This window comes from Aotus nancymaae, unplaced genomic scaffold (assembly GCF_030222135.1).
Source record: "Aotus nancymaae isolate 86718 unplaced genomic scaffold, 86718_ANA_hifiasm-v0.15.2.pri h1tg000011l, whole genome shotgun sequence".
In the NCBI taxonomy this organism is placed as follows: Eukaryota; Metazoa; Chordata; class Mammalia; order Primates; family Aotidae; genus Aotus; species Aotus nancymaae.
Genome location: NW_026988422.1, coordinates 43955418 through 43977299, shown reverse-complemented (window position 1 = coordinate 43977299; position 21882 = coordinate 43955418). Strand labels below are relative to the sequence as shown.

The 21882-nt window shown below is 37.1% G+C and overlaps 3 protein-coding genes across 8 annotated transcripts in view; 1 reads left to right on the top strand and 2 right to left on the bottom strand.

Annotated features, from left to right (window-relative positions):
- Positions 1–6817, bottom strand: part of PCNX4 (pecanex 4) — a 98097-nt gene extending 91280 nt beyond the window's left edge. For 5 of the 6 annotated variants that reach the window (XM_064374903.1, XM_064374901.1, XM_064374897.1 and 2 more), the window contains exon 1: positions 6597–6817. The gene's annotated coding sequence lies outside the window, so the exon portion shown is untranslated. The remainder of the gene's footprint in view (positions 1–6596) is intronic. The other variant, XM_064374900.1, reaches the window with a different exon arrangement.
- The window catches only part of LRRC9 (leucine rich repeat containing 9), a 186305-nt gene that overhangs the window by 12826 nt on the left and 151597 nt on the right, over positions 1–21882 (bottom strand). The gene's annotated exons all lie outside the window — the stretch shown is intronic.
- Positions 6778–21499, top strand: LOC135274203 (uncharacterized). The gene is made up of 3 exons (XM_064374525.1): positions 6778–7310; positions 17127–17260; positions 19490–21499. Exons 1-3 carry the CDS (start codon positions 6778–6780, stop codon positions 19573–19575), a joined length of 753 nt encoding a protein of 250 aa, XP_064230595.1. The 3' UTR covers positions 19576–21499.

Genomic DNA, 21882 nt, shown 5'->3' with positions numbered 1-21882 from the left:
GGGTTACTCATGACTTTGGGATGATATGAAGAGAGAAAGAATATTTAACCTCCTTAGGGCAACCCTTAAAAAATGGACAAATATCAGAGCTGTTAGAAGCTATTCTAAAACCAAAACGTTTGGCAATTATAAAAAATCCCAGGTCACTCAAAATTAGACAACACAGAAGGTCGGGGCAACCAACTGGCTAATGCCACAACTAAAACAGCAACATTTGAGCCACAAGTCTCAACCCGAGAAATGGCCATAAAACCTGAAACACTTAAAAACATGTTGAAAGAAACCCAGAGCAAAGCTCCTACAAAAGAGAAATCTACTTGGAAACAGGCAGGGGGATACTTGTCTCCTGAAACTGAAATACGGTGTGGACCTAATAATAAACCCATTATTCCAATGCAATGTCAGGTGCGCCTTATGGAGTATGTCCATAATCCCATTGAAATCCAGATAAAATAATATCCTGTTGTAAACAGTACTACTGGAAACCATCCTTCACAGTGGCACAAAAAGTTTACTCTGGATGTGTTTTTTGTGCCCAATATAACCCAGGAAAGCCCCTCCATGGGGCCCAGGGTCATTTTCCCCTTCTGGCCAGACCTTTTGAAGATGGCAGCTTGATGTTATCCAGCTGCCATCATCTCAAGGTTAAAAGTATGTTTTAGTAATGGTCTGCATGTTTTCCCACTGGGTTGAAGTTTTTCCCTGCAGGCAAGCAACAATTATTTGAGTTGAAAAAAATCCTAATAGAAAAAAATTATCCAATTGTGGGGAGGGGAGTTCCTGGTGAACTCCATAGTGACAGGGGAACTCACTTTACTGGCCAGTTTATTCAAAATATTTGTAAAATTTTGGTCCATATTTCAACATTTCCACTGTACCTACCATCCTCAGTTCTCAGGCCAGGAGAGGACCAATGGAATAATTAAAACACAATTGGCTAAGTTCACAGAGGCAATTTACCTCCCCTGGCCCAAAGCACTCCCCCTAGTGCTGCTTATACCCCAATCCACCCTTCTCGGAAAACATCAACTGTCTCCTTATGAAATTATAACAGGAAGATCCATGTGTATGGGAACGAACATAACTAATCCAACTTTTCTCAAGGGAGATATATTGCAATATTGTAAGTGGCCCATTTATCATCTTTTAAAAAGCCAAGATTTGGTAAAGAATTCCTTTCACAGTGTGCTCCATGAAGATAAGATGCCTGGTCATGATCTGCAACCCAGAGATTTTGTCTGTTAGAAAAGATATCTAATAAAGGATTCCTTTCAACCCTGATGGAATGGCCCATACCAGGTACTATTTACTAATCCATGTGCCACAAAATTAGATGGTACAGACTAATAGATTCACATCTTTCATCTTAAAAAGGCACAACCTCCTGAGTGGACTGTAACTTCCACCAAAGACCTTCACCTCCAGTTCACTAAACATTGACTTTCAACTAAGAGAAGCAGATGACAGCTTTTGTGGACTGCTTAAACCCAAGACACAGGACCAGGCCTGTATACAAAGGAATGCCTATGTTTATTGTACAGTAACCATTAGAATTATTGTCCTAGGTATACTGGCAACTGCTGTCTTATAAAGAACAGGGCACTTGCCTTGTCTGATTTAACACCCATTAGTAACTAAAATGAATCTCACAACCTTGCTATTATTATTGCCCTATATCCCTACACCTTCCTGTCATTGCCACCCTCTGATGCCCATGAAACAAACCAGTTTCTACAATGGGCTCAGGATTATGCAGACAGATTACAAAAGGACACCTGATGGATAGGTAGATTCATGCCTCTTTCCAGTGGCTCCATCCTGCCATGGTGGGTATCCCCCTTCCAAGGTCAGGACTGGATAGCATGTCAAAAATCTATTACATCACAGCAATGGTCTGGTACTCTTAGTGCTGGCGTAACAAAAGACAACATATATAACTGGCCCATTAAAAACTCTCTTAAGAACAAGGGACATGGGAAAAACTTTTCAATGGAAAGGACCAGCTCATTAGCTCTTACTTTAGCATCCCCTCCAACTAAAACGGAAGGTGGTAACCACGCCCCAAACAATGGCCCGTTATCAAAATGGAATAATGCAAATTTGGGATGGATTTATCTGGCTCACCCCTTCATTTGGCCAACTCAGCCAAAATGCTTTGTGTTGGGAGCAAAGAAATCACACCAAGGACCTATGTCCAAACAGTATGAGAGATATGGGGTGAATAGCTGGAGAACACTGTGACCACACTATCATATTATAAGACACTGAATGGCATGCCACCAATTGGGTGCAATGACCAGGTATTTATTGCCTAGCTCCAAATGTAACATATTGGCAATGTGGCACTAACATGGCTGTGGTTACTTCCACACTGGTTAAGACAATGTTCCCTAGGTTATGCTTGGGCACAGGACAAGTAATTCAGACCCTGCCAAAACCAGCAAACCTTTTTCATTTACAATCTTGTTGGACACATTTGGTATTCCAATGGTATGACCACTTAGCTTCAATCTTTGTACCACAGATAGGTACTGAAGATGTTATACGGCATATAGAGGCTTTGATGTTATATGGCATATAGAGGCTTTTGATGAACCCAAAAGGCCCTGAATGATAGCCGCATGAGTATGTCCTTGCTAAACAATGAAGTCCTGCTTATGAGGAAAGTGGTGCTGCAAATCTTTATGGCTTTAGATATACTCACAGGGGCACAAAGTAGGACCTGGGCCATCATAAAAACTGAATGTTGTGTTTACATTCCAGATGAATTGAAGAATATACCCTGACCTATGACTGATATGAAAACCTAGATAACCAACCTGTCAGATCCAAAACCTTCATTAGTCAATTGTTTGACTAGTTAGTTTGGATCCTAGGGAACCTGGTGGCAGCTTATTGCTTATAATAGGAATAATAATAATAATTTGTGTTGTGTCCTGTTTCTGCTTACACTGTTGTTATGGTATGTGCCTGCAAATACGTCAATGCACAACTGAAAGGGCTAGGGTAATGACTGTCTAGAGAATTGTTCTAATTGAGAAGCCAGTAATATAGCCTGATCCAGTTTCCAGATTTGATTTTCTTTTGTTGCTATAAATCTGGCCTAGGTCCCTATATTTTTTTCTCTCTTTTTACCTTGCCTCTTTTACTTCTTTTCTCCTATTTTTAAAAATCTTCATGGAACATGACTTACTAGAAATGTGCCTTCCTAGCGACTTGGGACCTGAACTTCTAGGAATAAACCATCCGAGCAACAAGAAAGCAGCTCAAAATAAGAGAGGAAAACTCAACCTGAGGCCAGGAAACTGTATTCCTTTTAAAATGCTTTCTCCAAAAGATTTTAAAGAAAAAAGAAGGGAAATGTGAAAGGAAATTAAATTTTGGGAACCCAAACTCATTTAGCCAAAGGGAAGAAGTCAAGCTGGGAACTGAGTCATACAAACCTGCCTCCCACTTTTGGTTCCTAAATAAGATGGCTAGAAGATGAAAAGCTACATACATCCCTCATATTTTGCCCATAAGGAAATTCCTAGTGAATTTCACCATGGCAATGCCAATTGACAGCTCATCTTTACAGGTGTAGTCATCCCTGCCTACCAGACATAAATGCATATCTAATTCTTCCCCTGCCCCATTTTGTCTGTTATCTTATGTAAAATGCAGATTTTCCCCATTTTTTCCTCTGTCCCTTTTATGTCACCTTATGTAAAAGATGCAGATTCACTGAGCCAGATTAAGGCATGAATATTTTTCCCTACCCACCTCTTACATGAAAATTGTGTACTTGCTCAATATCCTACCCTTTCCCCTTTAAATTTGGAGACCTCAAAATCATCTTCAGAGAAAGGTGTAGACCTATCTCTCGAGTCCTTAACTTTGGCAAATAAATCTCCTAAAATGATTGAGACTTGTCTCGTCGTTTTTCTCAATTGACACCCACTATAAATTCAACTGGGTTGAAAAAGTTTTTTTTTTTAATCAAGTATCAGGTGAATGAAATCTGTCATTCAAATGAATTACTAGAAATAAATTAATTTATTTTACAAACAAACCTGAGAACCAGTGATATTAAGCAACTTAACCAAGATACAATGTCAGTGGCAGAATGAGTTTTTGGACCGGACCATGCTATTGCTGTTAGGATTTTTTTAAAGGCAAGGCAGGGGAGGTGGGCGGGGTGGTTAAAGACAGATGGGGTTGGGGGGCTCTACAGCAACACAGGTATATTGCAAAAACCTGCAGACGTGGGGGACCAGCTTAATGCCAGAGCCCACTGCTGTTCATAGGCTGGGGACTTATAGGTATGAGCTGTCTAGCTTGCTGCCCAGCAGGATACTGATAAGATGTTCCTATGATCAGGTGGTTTGGCCCTTTTTCCTGTTGGATGTGATAGGATGTTCCTTGCACCTTTATCCAGTAGGGTATGATAGGGATGTTCCTTCAGTAGGGCCTATGCTCAGCAGGGTATAATAAAGGTGTTCTTGTGTGTTGTGATCAGGTGGTTAGGCAGGATGTTTCTCACAGCCCAAACTCTCATGGAATGTGTCACTTTGACCAAGGTCTGCAAAATGGCAGGGGGCTTACAAAATGGTGCAGTTTGGACTAACAATTGCCAAATGAAAGGGAATTTTATTTTGAAACTTGAGAACTGGAAGGATAACTTGGGGGAAAAGGGTTCTGTGGAGAAAAGTGGGTCCAAGGGGAATCTACAAAATGTCAAAATGGGAAGCTTTTGATAGCTAAGCCAGCATGAAGGTATTGGCATCCAGTACTCTTTGATAAGACAAGTGAGAAAGTGTTTAAAAAACAAGGTCCTCACCATTAAGAAAGTGAAAACAACCTATAGGATGAAAAAAAATTTGGGCAAATCATATATATGAGATATGTATCTAGACTATATAAAGAACTCTTACAAAATGAAAAGTCAAATAATTCAATCTTTCAAAAATGAGCAAAGGATCTGAATAGACATTTCACCTAAGATAACATACAAGTGGCTAATAAGCACAGAAAATGATACTCAACATCATTACTCATTAGAAAAACACAAATTTAAATTATAATGAGGTACCATTTCAAACCCCCCTGACCGGCTAAAATAAAAATGGCAGACAATAAGTATTGATGAGACTGTGGAGAAATCAGAACCCTCACACATATCTGGTGGTTATGTAAAATGATACAGCTCCTTTGGGAAACAGTCTGGCAGTTCCTCAAAAGGCTAAACATAGAGTTATATAACCCGGCAATTCTACTCTCAGGTATGCACCCAAAAGAAGTAAAAACATGTATATCTACACAAAAATCTGTAGACAAAACATTGATAGCAGAAATACTAATAACCAAAAAATGGAAAATCCAAGTGTCCATCAATGACTGGATAAATAAAATGTGATATAGCCACACAATGGAATTAGACTATAAAAAGGAATGAAGTACTCACACATGCTACAACATCGCTGAACCTTGAAAACACACTAAGTGAAAGCCCATTACAAAAGGCCACATATTGTATTATCCTATCTATGTTAAATGTCCAAAATAAGCAAATTTATGGGGACAGAAAACAGATTAGTGGTTGCTTATGGCTGGTGGAGTAAGGATAATGGGGGGAGGGAGGTGGTGATTGCTGAAAGGTAAAGGGTTCTTTTTGGGGTGATGAAAATGTTCTAAAATTGACTGTAGTCAAGGTTGCACAATTCTGTAAATGGGTGAACTGTACTGAATGTGAATTATATCTCAGTAAAGCTCTTAAAAATGAAAAAGAAAAGGTTCCCTGACTGGTATTTTCCACAACAGATAATAACTGGAAGGCAGCCCTTTAGGTAGGAAATTTAGGAGCAGCCAACAGGTGTTTCAAACAGTTAAATTAGTAAAATAGTAATATCTGAACTGGATGCTATGCTAAAGGTTTGCGGATTTGGCGTGAGTGGCGGTGGATACCAAACAACATGGATAGTCTTTGCCCTAACTGCAGAAATTATTTAATGAAGAAAAGAAATACCTAAAAATAGTAAAAAATGAATAAGTGAAAAATGATGGCTACATGAAAAACAACTTCCGATTCACAGGAGTAAATTCTGGTCCTGGACAGACAAGAGGTTGTGGGGACAGAGATCGAGATCAGTGGGGAAGGAGCTCTTCAAGTTTAGGGGGCCACGAGTAACAAAACGACAAAAGAGGTTTAGCTGGAGATTAAGGAGACAGTGCAGTTTTATCTAAGGGACAAAACGGGTAACCTTTATTGGGGTAACATGGCCAACCTTCAAATCAAGGGTCAAAGGGCAATTTCCCAGTTCGTACGAGTCTCTTAGAAACAAAATGTTACAATTCAATAGGCTAAAGTACTCTTTCGAAGGAAAGTTAAAATCACACTGAATTACTCTAAGGACTGAATTCATATTACGTCTTAAAGTGCAATAACTGCACTTAAAGGTTTTGTAACGAAAAACGTGGCAATGAAAGCTGCAAGAACTTGGCTCTCTGCACAGGTTTTTGTGGCAATAAAAGCTGCAAGAACAACTTGGCTCTCTGCATAGTCTTGGACATTACGGCACCGAAGAGGTCCCGAGGTGGGCGTCAGACATCGAACGTACCTCAAATCACCCGAGGGAAGAGGAGACGCGAAGGCATCCCGGAAACTGCATTTTTGCAGGTAAACCCGGGCTGGACGCTCCCGCGGGGAGGTTAGCTATCGCCCGAGCGCAGAAGCAGAGAAGCTAAGGCGGCAGAACAACGAGCTCACAGTGGCCCCGCGCGGGCCAGCTCTCGGTTTCCATGGCTAACGTCAACTCCGGCCTCCACCCGAAGCTGAACAGCGCGCGTGCGCGCTCGGGGACTGGGCCCGGCGCCCGGCTGGCCCCGCTGTTCCAGCTGTGCTCGCTCTGGAGACGGGCCCTGCAGTACAGCAGGCTGGGCCTCGCGGAAGCAGAGAACCAGCGCCCTCCGTTCGCGCCAGGCCTAGTCCAACATTTTCCTGGCCAGGGGCTATGGGAGTCGCTCCTGCTCTGGTCTAGCACCGGGCCTAGGAAAAGCGGCAGCGGCGAAGGCGAAGACGCAGCGCCAACCCTGAACTTTCCCCTGGGCCGAGTCGTTACGCAAGAGCGTCGTTGCCCTGGTGACGTGACGTCCTTCTTCAGGATTGTGCGCCCGCAGGAGACAGACGTGCAACCGCCATTTTGCGCATCAGTTCACCGAAGGTCGTGTCAGGTTGTCTTAATGCAGGTGGAGGGGTGTGACAGTGCTCCAACCGCTCTCGGTCCCGCGACTTCCAATAATCTCACCGACCGTCACCACTCAACACTCCGACGGTAATGAATGTTTTTGGGTGATACTTCGTGCACCCTAGTCGGCTTGGACGATTGGGGAGTGCATATACGTGATTGCTATTGCCCCAATTTGTGGCTGCGTTTTAAAATACAAGGAACCAAAATGTCCATCATAGAAACGTGTTAAGATATCAAACAAGGCAGAGATCTGGCGTTCCAATGAAAAGGCTATGGCTGATTGTTATTAGTGTGGCGGGAATCTTTACAGGCTGGCCGCATAGACCCAATTAATGCTAGTTAAAAAGTTATCCATGTGTCCAGCGCTCACCTCCCCTATTCTCCACGAAATTTAACACCCCCCCAACCCAAGTTCTGGACAGGTTCCAGATACCAATTGGGAGTCCTCAAGACAGAGAGCGTTAACAATGACTGCTCTCAACTGATTTAGAGGCTCGCCTAAGGGAACTTTGAAGCTAATTTGTCGATACCAAGGTACCCGCAATTCCCCCACGTGATTGATACCCTAGCAGTTCTGCACACTTGAGAGTCCTAACTGACTTGTGGACTATCTCGTTTGGATCTCCATACCTTAAAACTATAAATGCGGCTTTAAAAACTTTTTAATTCTTGGCTCTTGGCCATCCTGGGAATTATGAATTTGCATTTAAGTATTTAGGTTTTCAGGTCATAACAGAAAAAAAATTACTGTGTTAATATTAAAAGAAAGCCAAAGCTTTATTTATTTATTTATTTTAAAGATATTCTGTCCAGAGGGAAAGTGTCGTTTGTTGAAAGTGTGTGGAAGAAAACCCCCGGATGTACATATACTTGTCTTCAAGGACATAAATTGCAGATAGATCCTTTCACAGTTCGGTGTCTTCACGACATGATAGAATATGGGAAAATGTGCGGTTGGTGCATCTATAGTGTTTCTCACTGAAGCTCACTCATCGTGGATCAGAGTACCACAGTAAGCATCTTGGAAGCTTCAGTTACCGCTAAGAAGTCTGAGTTTCCTGTGGTTAAGAGTAGAGGGTTGAAACCCTGACACAGCTGCTCACTACTTGTGTGATCTTGAGGTTATGTAATTTCTGTAGTGCTCAGTTTCCCCATATCTTTTAAAATGAGGCAAATAGTAGAACTTAACCCACAGAGAGTTATGTCATTGTATTAAATCAAATAATTGTAATTTGCTTAGCAGATTAAATGGCACAGCTTACGCTTAGTATGGATAAGCTATTATCTTTATATAGAGAACCTGTATTTATGCTTGTTCTTCTCGTGGGCATTACCTATGTTGCAACCAGAGTTAACATTTTAATTGTTGAAATATCTACTGTGTTTCAAATATATTTGAACATTGCACTTTCTTAGAATAAAATTAGTAGAGCATATGGTTATCTGTGTGTAAAATATTCAATCAACATTTATTGAAATAGTGAAGGGAATAGTGGTTCCTATTTGTCAGGAACTACACTAATTGCTGCATATATAAAGTCAAATAAAACATGATCCTTAAGGAATTTCCCAAAATATAACTTGGACATCAAAGACTTAACTTGAACAACAAGGACATCAGTAATTACAGTGTGTGTGATAAACAGGTATGCGCTGAGCTTCAGAAACAGAAATGGGACACATAATTCTGAGGAAATGAAGGATGGTTGCAATCCAGTTTTAAAGGGCAAGTAGACGTTAGGTGGGCCAGGCATGGTGGCTCATGTCTGCAATCCTAGCACTTTGAAGCCTGAGGTAGGAGGATCACTTGAGCCTGTGAGTTCAAGGTCAGCCTAGGCAATATGGTGAAACCCTGTCTCTACAAAAGATTCAAAAAATTAGCCGGGTGTGGTGGTGTGCACCTGAAGTCCCAGCTACTCGGAGGCTGAGGTGAGAAGTCATGGCAGTGAGCCAAAATAGCACCACTGCACTCCAGCCTGGACAACAGAGTGAGACCTTGTCTCCAAAAAAAAAAAAAGTTAGCTGAGAGAGAAGGTAATTCAGGTAGGGGAACATTTATTCATTAATTCATTCAACACATATTTAGAGCATATATAGAATCAGTACTTTGTGTACCTCATTTAGTCTTAACCTTATGAGGTAGCTTATTATTTCAAATGTAAGGAATCTGAGCTTGAGAAAAGTAAAATAAGTGATGACATCTGGAGTTGAGTTCATATCTGTATGTCTTCAAAATTCATGTATTTTTTCTACCCTGACGATTCACATAAAATGAAACAAATTGTGAAAAATCTGCCACTGCCTGCTTCAGCCAGAGAAGATGTTTAGCCAGGCATTATCATGACATACATGTTACTGTGTAATAGTAATGCCCGTTTTCAGTTCATACGCAAGTTACTTCTCTTGCTGAAAAGTAAAACAAACACACCATAAACCCTCACTCTGCCCCATTCCCAGAGACTGCTGGCCAGAGGTCTCTGAAAATAATGCAGAGCTGCAGCACCAGGTTTGTGCTAAAGAGGAAGCAAAATTAGGCTCACAGTTTCAGGTGCCTTTAAAGAAGCACAGGAGGAATAATAGGTTTGGGAAGAAATGTAATGAATCTACTTTGAGACCTGTGTTTAAGGGACTGATGGGATTCAGGTGCCTATGCCCAGTTGGAAATACAGAATTGGACCTATATTACATATTGACCTTGGGAGAGAAGTTAAGACACAGAATATTCTATGATTCTTTTTTTTTTTTAAGCTAGTTGAAGTAAGAAGATTGGAAGAGAATGCCCAGGTTTAGATCTTAATGGGACAAGAAGAAAACCCAAGAAGAAAAGGACTATAAAATAAGATTGACTTATATGGCTTAATGAAAGTCACTATATATCATAGATCATGATATGCATCAAAGATCATCTGAAAGGGCATGTGGTGGGTAGAAATTTTAGAGTGTATCAGCATGTTTGTGAGATTTGGGTTGGGCAAGTTATGAATTATAAGAATATTGAAGAGAGGGAGTGCCTGATAATTACATTTCCTATTGAAACTTCCTTTAATATAGAAACTTTCATATCCCATAAATATTCATAAATAGAACATCAAATAATATATAATGTAATCATAGCTTTGCCATTGGTTAGTCTAAGCTTTAATATAAGATATATTTCTTTTAAATACCAGTTCTGAAAAATTTACAGTAATTACGATGGGGAGTGTATGATAAAAGGATAGTTTCAAATTTTGGTTATGATAAAGAATTTTTAGTTTTTCTTGTATAGCTTTTAAATTTCATTATTAGTCTACATCAATAACTTCACAGATGAGACTTCATTTTAGAGGTGTTCCAGTTAATATTATTTTGGAACATAGTAACTACTGGAAACTTATTTTGGATAATTGTTTTAAAAACACAGATGTTTAAGAAAGAACACAGTAGAATTATTGGTAGACTGGAAATCAGTAAGTTGGAATATTTAAAAGGCTAGACTTTAATTTTTTAAATTATGTTATATTTTGTAAAAATTTTAACGGTAACAAAACTATAAACATCTGTTGTGCCAAACCCCCATTCACTTCAGTATGGATGGCACCAGGTTCAAGAGGCCAAAAAGAGACCTAGAGCCAGCAAATGAGATACAGGGTTTATTGAAGGGAACTTACATACAGAGCAGTACAGTGGTGGCAGGCTGGGCAGAAGTGCTACCAGGTGCAAAAAACATGCATTTTAGATAGTGTTTTCACTTAACACCTTCCTCCTAGCAACCTCCATCCGGCACACTTAACACCCTCCCCCTAGCAACCTCCATCTGGCAATCTTCATTTAACCCAAAACAAAGGGCCTCAATCTCTTGTATGGCCCACGTTCCACAGGACTGGATGGGGCTCAGATGTTCCTCATGGATAAGGATGCCTCTCTGGGTTGGCCATACTGGGATGAAGGAACCTTCATTGAGCTGTGTCTGCATACAGGGTCCTTCTCAGGATATTCTTAAGTTTTGCTGTCAGGTGTGTCTGCCATACACCATCCACAGGCATACTTAACGATTTGATTTTATAAAAATTAAATTACACACATCTGAATTAAGTACAATGATTCTCCTTTATTTTGGCGAACATAATTGATAGTTGATGATGCAGATTTCATAGTCTTTATCCCAGCTTGATTGGAGCATCAGCTAACCTTTTCTACTGACAGTGACCAAGGATATGATGCTTTATTAATTTCTAAAGCTATAACTGAAGTTAGCAACCTCAAGTAGATGCCCTTTTTCCTGGCATTTGCCTGCCAAGTTCTGTTTATAAATGTACTAACCATTTAGAATCTTGTGAACATTACCTTCACTTTCCTTTAAAATAAATATATAAGTGGAAGTGCCCTGTGCAAGTTAACTGAGAGAATTTCTACTTGGTAGGAAAGTTGTGATTACATAAGAGTGGGGGAAATAGGTGTAATTTGCCTAGTGCTGGAGGAAAGCCTGTAGACCTTCCTGCAATCTTTCCAGCCTTATACTGTTGAGTGGAAAACTTCACATTTGTTGCAATTACTTCTTATGGTTTACATTGTGATGCTCTTTAGGTTAGTATATTTAAAAACACAAAAACTAGAGATTACTCATATTAAATAATTATTTACAGGAAATAAAACCACATTTAGCAAATAAAATTTATGCATAAAATAACAAAAACCAGTTTTGCTGGGATGGTAGATTAGAAGTACATTTTTAAAACTTAGCTTGTCTCTGTTTAACAAAATTAAAATGCAGTTCTCCTTGACACAGAATTTCATTTAAATTTATTGAACCTATTCCTTATTGATGACTGTTTTGTGTTTTTGCTGTTACAAGTATTTGTATTAGAAAATTTATAATATCAAAAAAGCATAAAACAGTCTTCAATAGGGGACTGGTTAAATACATTATGTAAAAAGGAGATTTATCAGCATGTACATCTATGCAAAGATGCCCAACTTACATTAAGTAACATTAAAAAATTATAGTTTGCACAGTAAGATTTTATGTTAAACTGGATGTAAACATGAGCATGTTTGTATATGCATATTTCTGAAGGCTACTTAAGAAACAGACAGATGTTAGCCTCAAGAGATTAACTAGGGTTTGATCGGAAGGGGAACTTTTACTTTTTACCTTATTGCTGTTTTGTGCTGTTAATAAATTTTTTAAATAATATATATTTTATAATCTTTATAAAATAATGAAATTGAAAACAAAAAAATTGGCTGAAATATTCCTACCCTGCAAAAAACTCACCAAGCCATTAAATGATTTAGCCATTGTATAACTGGTATAAAGGTGTAGTAGATTTTTGTTTTTATAATAGTGCCTGCATCTAGAATATATTTGGAAAATATTGTTTTTCTGAATAAAGAAATTAAACTATTGATGCTTTCATAGGAAGAGAAATCCTATATATTTTTTTGAGTTGTATTACAGTTGAAAATTACTATGATTTATTTGGTATATTGGTAAATTTTGAGCTTTGATAATCATACAGTGTTTAGATACTAGACCACTGCAGTATTAGATCAATAGGTCATCTTTTGAAATCCTTAAAATTAGTTCATTTTATACAGTAAATGAGAACATTTACTGAATTTATATATACATTCTCAAGCTTATTAGCTTTTTTCAAATGTTGTATGTAAAATATAAATTTTAGCATATGTGTAAAAATATATTAGTGTATATATACAGATATGTATATGTAAAGTATATGTACATATGTAAAGTATATGTTACATATAACATGCAAAATAAAATACATTCTATTTTGTCGAATCAGCAATGGCTAAGTATTACCATAAGAAATTTTTAGATGTGGTTTGTTATTAACAATATAATTTAAAAGTGTAATTATTTTAATAACATTTATGCTGGTACTTTAAAAAATTTTTATTTTGCCAGAGCTGTGTTTTAGACTCTTAGTTTAAATTAAGATCAGTGTATAGAAATAAATATTAGAATAATTATTAATCCTACTGAATTTTTAAAATTCCATTATTTGTGAATTCCAAGTGAGATATCTGATTCATGTTTTTACCTAGAAATTTTACTCCTACAAAACTTTGTAACTGGTAGAAAATTGATACACTTTTAAAGAGCAGTATGCACAAAAGAGATGCATATACTTGTAGAGATAACCATGTAGCAAGAAACAGTGGATTGTTTTTATTTGTGACTTTTATATATAACTAGCCTGTGGATTATTTTCCCTGTGAATTTTTTCCCTTATAATTTTTCTCCTGGTATCATAATAATGAAAATAATAAAATTTTAGAGGAAAGCTTTAAGAGCATGTATGCCCTGCCTAATAAAACCAAAACACTTCCCCATACTATGTACTGCAAAAATTCAATGAGTTTTTTATTCTGAGTGGTCAAATTCATGTAGAAGCATACACCCTGAATTTTACAATTCAGTATCCCTGGGCAACTTGTTCCTATGTCATTCATATTCCCAAATGTACTCTGGGCTACAACAGTGGACTTTGAAAACCCAAAAGTTATATTTACTCTTATGAAAAGATTTATTTATGTTTGCCTTCTTTCCCCAATGTATAAATTCTTTAAAACTACAATACATCTTAAAAGTACTAACCTGAATATAGTGTGGACTCTTCTAGAATTTTTAATTCCTTTTTCTTCTGATGCACAGAATGAATAGTATTTGCTTTATAAGTCAGTAAACAATCTTTAAGAACAAGGAAGGCCTGAAGCCCATTTCCCTTCCTTTTGGTTATATCACAAATACCCCATCCACTGATGCCTCCATCCAAAGAGAATGGAATGATTCCTTTCAGAAGCAAAAGTAGCTCTACCAGAGAACTGCAAAATACATTGTATTCTGCATGATCTCCATTTACTAGACCAGTTATTTTCCTCATTCCTCATCAAAGCATGAACTCGATAACTGTTTAAGAAAACAGATGGGCCGGGCCCGGTGGCTCATGCCTGTAGTCCCAGCACTTTGGGAGGCCAAGGCGGGCGGATCACAAGGTCAAGAGATTGAGACCATCCTGGCCAACATGGTGAAACCCCGTCTCTACTAAAACTACAAAAAAATTAGCTGGGCTTGGTGGCGCGCGCCTGTAGTCCCAGCTACTCGGGAGGCTGAGGCAGAAGAATTGCTTGAACCCGGGAGGCGGAGGTTGCAGTGAGCCAAGGTCGCGCCACTGCACTCCAGCCTGGCGCCTGGTGACGGAGTAAGACTATGTCTCAAAAAAAAAAAAAAGAGATAATGATGTTCATAAGATGATGGAAAGCATATTTAACAAGAAATAATGAGATCTGAATTACCATTTGAGCTCTGCAAGAAACTTGATAATTTTATGTTGGGCAAGTCAATCTCTAGGTTTAAGTTTCCTCCTTGGTAATATTAAGAGATCAGGCTGTATCCAAATTTCCATATAACTATATTTCTGCTACTATATTATTTTTCTGTTAAATTTATGCTTTGGTGAAAATAGCCTATACAATTTCATTTTGTATGCAAATACATTTTTTAAAGTGCATAAATTTTTCAAATAACATACTTAAACGTAAGAGTGAGCTTTATGCTAAGCAAACCTAAACAAAACATGATTATCATTAGAAAACTAACTCTGTTTACTTCAGTATTGACCACTTTCCTGGGACAGTGATTTCTGTTAATATTAGCATCAGGTGATGTGTCACCTTAATCAGTATTCATTAAGTACCAACAGTTTACCTTCTGAGGGCTCTTTCTCTAAGGTAGGTTAAGTAAAAATGTTAAAGCCAGTTATTATGATGAGGATTTCTTCTATGTAATAGTCAAATTATTTTGTATTTAGTCTCGTTTTGATTAAAAGTAGTAGTCAAAGATGTTGAAGCCCTCGAAGGTGATTTTGAAGATAAAGGCAGCAATCAGAAACAATTAGGAAAAATGTACCAAATGCTTCGTTCTTTCTCTAGGCTGCATGGCAAATTACATTTAATATTTGAGGCTTGTTGCATTTTAAAATAAGGCCTCCGACTAAGCAATTTTCAAGACAACTCCAATCAAAAGATACTGCTTAAAATTTTCTTACTGCTATAGAAATGAAAAGAGTGGTTGTCTATGTTGATTACCCTTGAAGATTGCTTTGGGAAAAATTTGATAGTTCTAGCACCATTACCATTATAATTTACAATCTGTAAAGAATTGAATACTACATTGACTATCAGGATAGTTTCAGGCTTCCTTTTTATCTGCTAATTTTATTCTACTATGTTAACATAAAGAGGAATCCTTGTAATATGTATTTTAATGCATATATAATTTATTTTTATCATGATTCTTGAAAATTATTCTCAATTAGATCAAACAAAAATCAACCATAGAGCATAATAAATATGCCTGAAATATTTATTGATGCCTACTATGTGCCAAATTTTATGCTAATCAATTTGGCAGACAGAGATGAAAAAGAAAGATTAAAGAGCCTTCAGCTTAATGGATAGAAAATTCATAATAAAAAGAAATGAACAAAATAAGAAAAATTTAGAACCAATTGCATTTCCGTTATTATGAGTTGAGTATGGCTGATGCAATTCATTTTCTTATATATAAATGCTAAATAGAGGTTATGTTTACCTGATATGGCAAAACCTGGCAAGTTAGGAAAGTGCTCCCATAATAATATCTTATGTTAAGAAAGAAAAATTATAATAGAATGAAATTACATTACACTTGGCAATGTATAGGAAAATATTTAACTACCAAGAAATACCTTTATGCTGGGAAGGAAATTCATTTTTTATGGACCTTCTAATTCAAAGGCCAAATTTTTAATTGTTTTAAATAGTTTTAAAATAGCCTAAAATGTACTGGCTGTCTTAAACTAGCAAACAAAATAATATTCAGAGATGGTGAGGATTCAGTTAAATGTCATTCTCATTTATTCACTTATGAATTCAATTAGTGAACATTTATTTTGTGTTTACTAGGTGGTAGACAATTTGTTAAAGGACTAGTGGTGAAAGAGTACCAGTACCTCCTGTTATGGGCCCCACTGGTGTGAGTGCTGAAGGTAATACAAATCTATATGATCACTTTGAAAAGAAATTTAATCATATTTATCAGCAACTCTAAAAATGTGCATACTTTTAACTGATTAATACTTTCTTGTGCAAATGATTCAAAAGAAGAAAAGGATTTATATATATATATGTATTTATTGCATATTTCTAATATTGGAAAATTGGAAGCAACTTGAATGTTCCAAAGTTCAATGACAAAGAAAATTATAGTATTTCCCCTTGGTTGACTAAAACATGAACATTAGGATGATAATTATAATAGCTTTGTAATGCCATGGAAAATGGTTAGATATTTAATATGAAGAAAATCAAAATTATATAAAGTATTGAAATTTTATAAAAATATACAAATGAGAAAACTTGGAATTTTACAAAATGGTAGTTGTATTCACATGGAGGTGTTTCAGATGATCATCTCATTGTGTTTTTGAAATATCGTGTACTATTTAACAATGATTCATAAAATATTTTAATGTATAAAAGTCCTTAATAACATACAACCTTTATGCATTGCTGATGAGAATGTAAAATGGTGTAGCTGCTGTGGAAAACAATATGATGGCTCTTGAAATTGTTAAACATAGAATTACCATATGATCCAGCAGTTCCACTTCTAAGATACCCAAAAGAATTAAAAGTAGGGACTCTAACAGATATTGTATGCCCATTTTCATAGCAGCATTATTCACTATAGCCAAGTGGTAGAAGTAAACCAAGTATTCATAAACAGATGAATGGATATGCAAAATGTATATACATACAATGGAATATTATTTAGCCTTAAGAAGGAAGGAAGAAGTTCTGACACATGTTGCAACATGGATGATAAACTCTTTTTTTTGCTTTTTGAGACAGGGTCTTGCTCTGTCACCTAGGCTGGAGTGCAGTGGCAGGATGCTCACTGCAGCCTCGACCTCCTGGGCTCAAGCAATCCTCCCATCTTGGTCTATTGAGTAGCTGGGACTACAGGCATGCACCTCCATGCCCGGGTAATTTTTTTTTTTTAATATACTTTAAGTTCTGGGGTACCTATGCAGGACATGCAGGTTTGTTATGTAGGTATATATGTGCCATGGTGGTTTGCTACATCCATTACCCCATCATCTACATTAGGTATTTCTCCTAATGCTATCCCTCCCTATCCCCCCCACCCCCTGCTAATCCCTCCCCTAGCCCCCCATCCCGCGACAGGCCCCAGTGTGTGATGTTCCCTTCCTTGTGTCCATGTATTCTCAATTTTCAGCATCCACTTATGAGTGAGAACATGCAGTATTTGGTTTTCTGTTCTTGTGTCAGTTTGCTGAGATTGATGGTTTTTTTATTTTATTTTTTTTAAAGATGGAGTCTCATTATGTTGCCTAGGCTGGTCTTGAACTCCTGGGCTCAAGCAATCCTCCTACCTCAGCCTTGCAAAGTCTTGGTGTTATAGGCAAGAGCCACTGTGCTCAGCCCTGGATGAACCTTGAAGACATTATTCTAAGTGAAATAAGCTATTCACAAAATTATTGTACAAATATTGTATGATTACACTTATATGATCTATCTAGAGTAGTCAGATTCATAAAGACAGAAGTTAAAATGGTGGTTGCCAGAGACTTGGGGGAGGAAGGATGGGAGTTATTGTTTAATGGGTACAGAGTTCAGTTTTGCAAGATAAAAAGAGGCCTGGATATGGGTATTAGTGATGGTTGCATACCAATGTGAATGTACTTAATGCCACTAAACTGTACACTTAACAATAGTTGAGATGGTAAATTTTATGTGTATTTTACCACAATTTAAAAATTGAAGGTTAAAATGGTAGATTTTATGTTTTGTGTATTTTGATGTAATAAAATTTTTAAAATAGTAGCTGTGGGTGGTTTTCTATATATGTATCAGAAGTTGAAAAGGGGGCTAATTTATAGAGTAAGAATATAGTACAATGACCAAAAATGAAATGTATAAGGCAGTTTCAAAAAGAATTCCAAAGATAAATATCACTGAATTATATTCTGTATTACTGAAATGTCTGATGTGAAATGTTTTGCTTCAGTATTTCTCCTGCCTGTTTTTGTGTAAGCTTATGACTGTAGATAGTAGCAAAAAATGTAATTGTCAGACTGAAATGAATTTTGAAAGTTGTTACAATTTTAGAGGTGAAAGAGATGCTTGCTGTATTAGAGTTCTCTAGAGGGCCAGGAGTAATAGGATAGATGTATATATGAAAGGGAGTTTATTAAGGAGTGTTAACTGACAAGATCACAAGGTGAAGTCCCACAATAGGCTGTCTGCAAGCTGAGGAGCAAGGAAGCCAGTCGGAGTCCCAAAACCTCAAAAGTAGGGAAGCCGACTGTGCAGTCTTCAGTCTGTGGCTGAAGGCCTGAGAGCCCCTGACAAACCACTGGCATAAGTCCAAGAATCCAAAAGCTGAAGAACTTGGAGTCTGACGTTTGAGGTCAGGAAGCTGTAGCACAGGAAAGAGATGAAGGTACGAAGACTCAGCCAGTCTAGTCGCTCTGACAGCTTATTAGATGGTGCCCACCCAGACTGAGGGTGAGTCTTCCTCTCCCAGTCCACTAACTCAAATGTAAATTTCCTTTGGTAACACCCTCACAGACACACTTAAGAACAATACTTTGCATCCCTAATCAAGTTGACAATATTAACCATCACACTTGCTTTAGAGGTAAGACATCACAGGTTCAGTTAAGAGTATATAGATAGGTAATGAGAGATTTTTTATAATGGATCCTTTGACTTCATTACAGTATTATTTAGGCTTTATATTAACTCAAGCAGGCTAAATTCTAACCTTTTAAAAAAATGCTCTATAACATTCAATTATTTCTTCTCTATTAGGAAAGTTTTATTTTTTAATTTTAAAATATATTTCAATCATTTTGGGGGTAAAGATAGTTTTGTTATATTGATAAGTTCTTTAGTGGTAAAGGAAATTCTTAAACATGAATTTCCTCTGCTGTACTTTATATCTATGTCTTTTACTCCTGCTTTTGATGTTTTTTATATTCTCAAGGAATTGTTAACTTCACAGCTCTTTTCTCAAGCCATTGTTCCTTTGATTCTAAGAGAGGTTGCATTGTCTTTACTTTAAAAAATAATCTACTTTATGAATTGTTGTCCAGATATCCTTCCTATCCCACTCTTATGTTGAACTGTATTTTTTCAAATATTTGTAATTGCGGGACTCAAATGATACTGACCTTATTATCTTCTAGATCTTATGCATTGCACAAAGTCAGAGTACTTGGTTTCAAGTGACAGAAATTCAACTCCTCCAAAAAGGATTTATTGGCCCATGTAATTGGGAAGTGCAAGAGTGCATCTTATGGAAAGAGTGCATCTGAAGCCTCAAATACTGCTGTCAAGATTCTCTCCAACTCTTTGTTTGCATCGCTTTATTCTTTTAGAGTCTCTCCTAGTGGCAGACAAATGGCTGCCAGACAGACTCAAATCTTCCAGTTAAGCAATTGCAACAGAGGAAATAAACCAAAGAATGCTCTACCAATGTCCAAATCTCAATTTCAGGTTCTGTGTGCCTACTCCTTGATTAGCAGCCCCAACACTAATGCATGGAGGAGGAATTTCCCAAAGGACTCTGAAGAAAAGGGGGTGGGAAAATTAGGCAAAAAAAAAGAACAATTCCCATAGTCTATTATACCAGTGTTTCCCCGCTTTTATAGCGAAGCAAGTTTTTAAAAAATTCTAGATACCTTAAAAATCAATGTTCCTGTTCATTTAAAATTATTCAATGTACTGCATATTTGTCTGTTTTTGGCTGTGCAGCATTTGAATCCCTGTCCTTTGTGGAATTTGCCACTGTGAGAGCCTTGGTGGGAAGACAGGCCACATCTCTCATTACAGGTTACAGATGTTAAAAAGTACATATACTTTTCTTTAATAACTAAAGTTCTGGTGGGCAATCTAAGTTTAGCCATCTTTTTCCTGGGCCTTTCAGTGTAGAACATGGGAAGCAAAAAAGCAGGAATCTTTAGAATTCATTTTGATTGCAGCAGGAACATCAGGGCCTTATTGCATCCATCTAGTGGCATCTATGTTTGGGCAGCAGTGTGGCACTGGCAACATAATTAAGGTGATCCTGTGACATGACACTACCTGTGGTTTTGGCCACCATGCTCCCCTCGTTCTCATTCGAAGAGCCTGGTTTCTCGGCCTTTCTGTTCTGTAAACTATCCTATGTGCTATATCCAGAGTAATTTTGCTTGCAACCAAAACCACTGAGTGATACATTCTGCTAACAATTTTTAGCCAAGGTATTTTGAGGCACAGTTATTTTCTCAGATGCTAATGATTAGTGAATTTAAGTATGAGTCCTTTTTCATCTTAATGTTTTTAAAAGCTTCAAATTCTAGAGTTTATTCTTGCATGACCCCCTTTTTATACTGACATTAAACCACTTGCGGTGACTTTCTTTTATGTCTCATTCAGAACCAATTGCTGCTTTCATTTTACCATTGTCCAGTTTATGCTTTTCCATAAAATCTTCTTTTGTTCTTTGCTTTTTTATTTCTCATTAAGTTATATCTTTCTGCTATAATTTTGGTATAAAAGTCCTTCACATCTCTTTTCTGGGAATGTTCCTGTATCAGTTAGGATTAGGTTGTACTTCATGTAATAGCGAAATGATTTAACAAGATACAAATTTATTTCTTGCCATATAAGTTAATTATTCCAGGGTCAGTATGGCAGTTCTATGGACTGGTGGGACAGTCCCATTTATTATGCCATCATCTCTAAGGTCTTTTTCCTCCTGGTGGACTTTCTTCATCATGATCTTGTTCCAAGCTACAGTATTTTCTTCCTTTCCTTTTAAAAAGACTTCAGGAAGTTTCCATACAACACTACCACATATAAGTCATTTGCCAAAACAAAGGGCCACATTTATAATAGTGCAAGAGAAGCACTATTCCTACCTAATAATCAGAGTTCTTTTACTAAGGAAGAATGACAGAACAAGCCCAGGAGGTAATTGGCTCTCTCTTCCACAATTTATACTTCTGACTATCTGTAAGTAATTTCCCATCTTTCTAGATAAAACAGTTTATTTTATGTTTTAGGACTACTTTGTAAATTTTTAGTTCAACTAAGTAGTAAAAATTTGGAACAATAAATATAGTGGTCCTAATGTAATAAATAATTTCATAATTGTACAGTTTTTATTGTATTGTTACACTCATTCTAATTGCCTGAATAAAGTGATTTTCTTACAAAAATTCCCATTTAGTTATTTTCAAGATATGATGGCTTCAAAATGAGTTAAGTTCTTACTTATAAAAGGAATGTGTGTTTTTAAAGTAAACTAATTCATATTACTTTTAGATTGTGATATGAAAATAAAATACAGAAGATTTCCTAAGACTTGCCAGAATTCGTGAAGAATGTGTAAAGTAAAGTGGTGGTTGGGCTTACTCCCTGATAGTTTTGCTTCTACACCAGTAAAATGACAACGTGGATCAGGAACATCATCAGTAATTTATATTTCAAAATTTAAATTCTCATTTTTAAAGAAATAATTTTGAACATGCAGAAAAGTTTTAAAAATAGTGATTTCCTCACCCAGCTTTTCCTAATGTTAACATTTTACATAGCA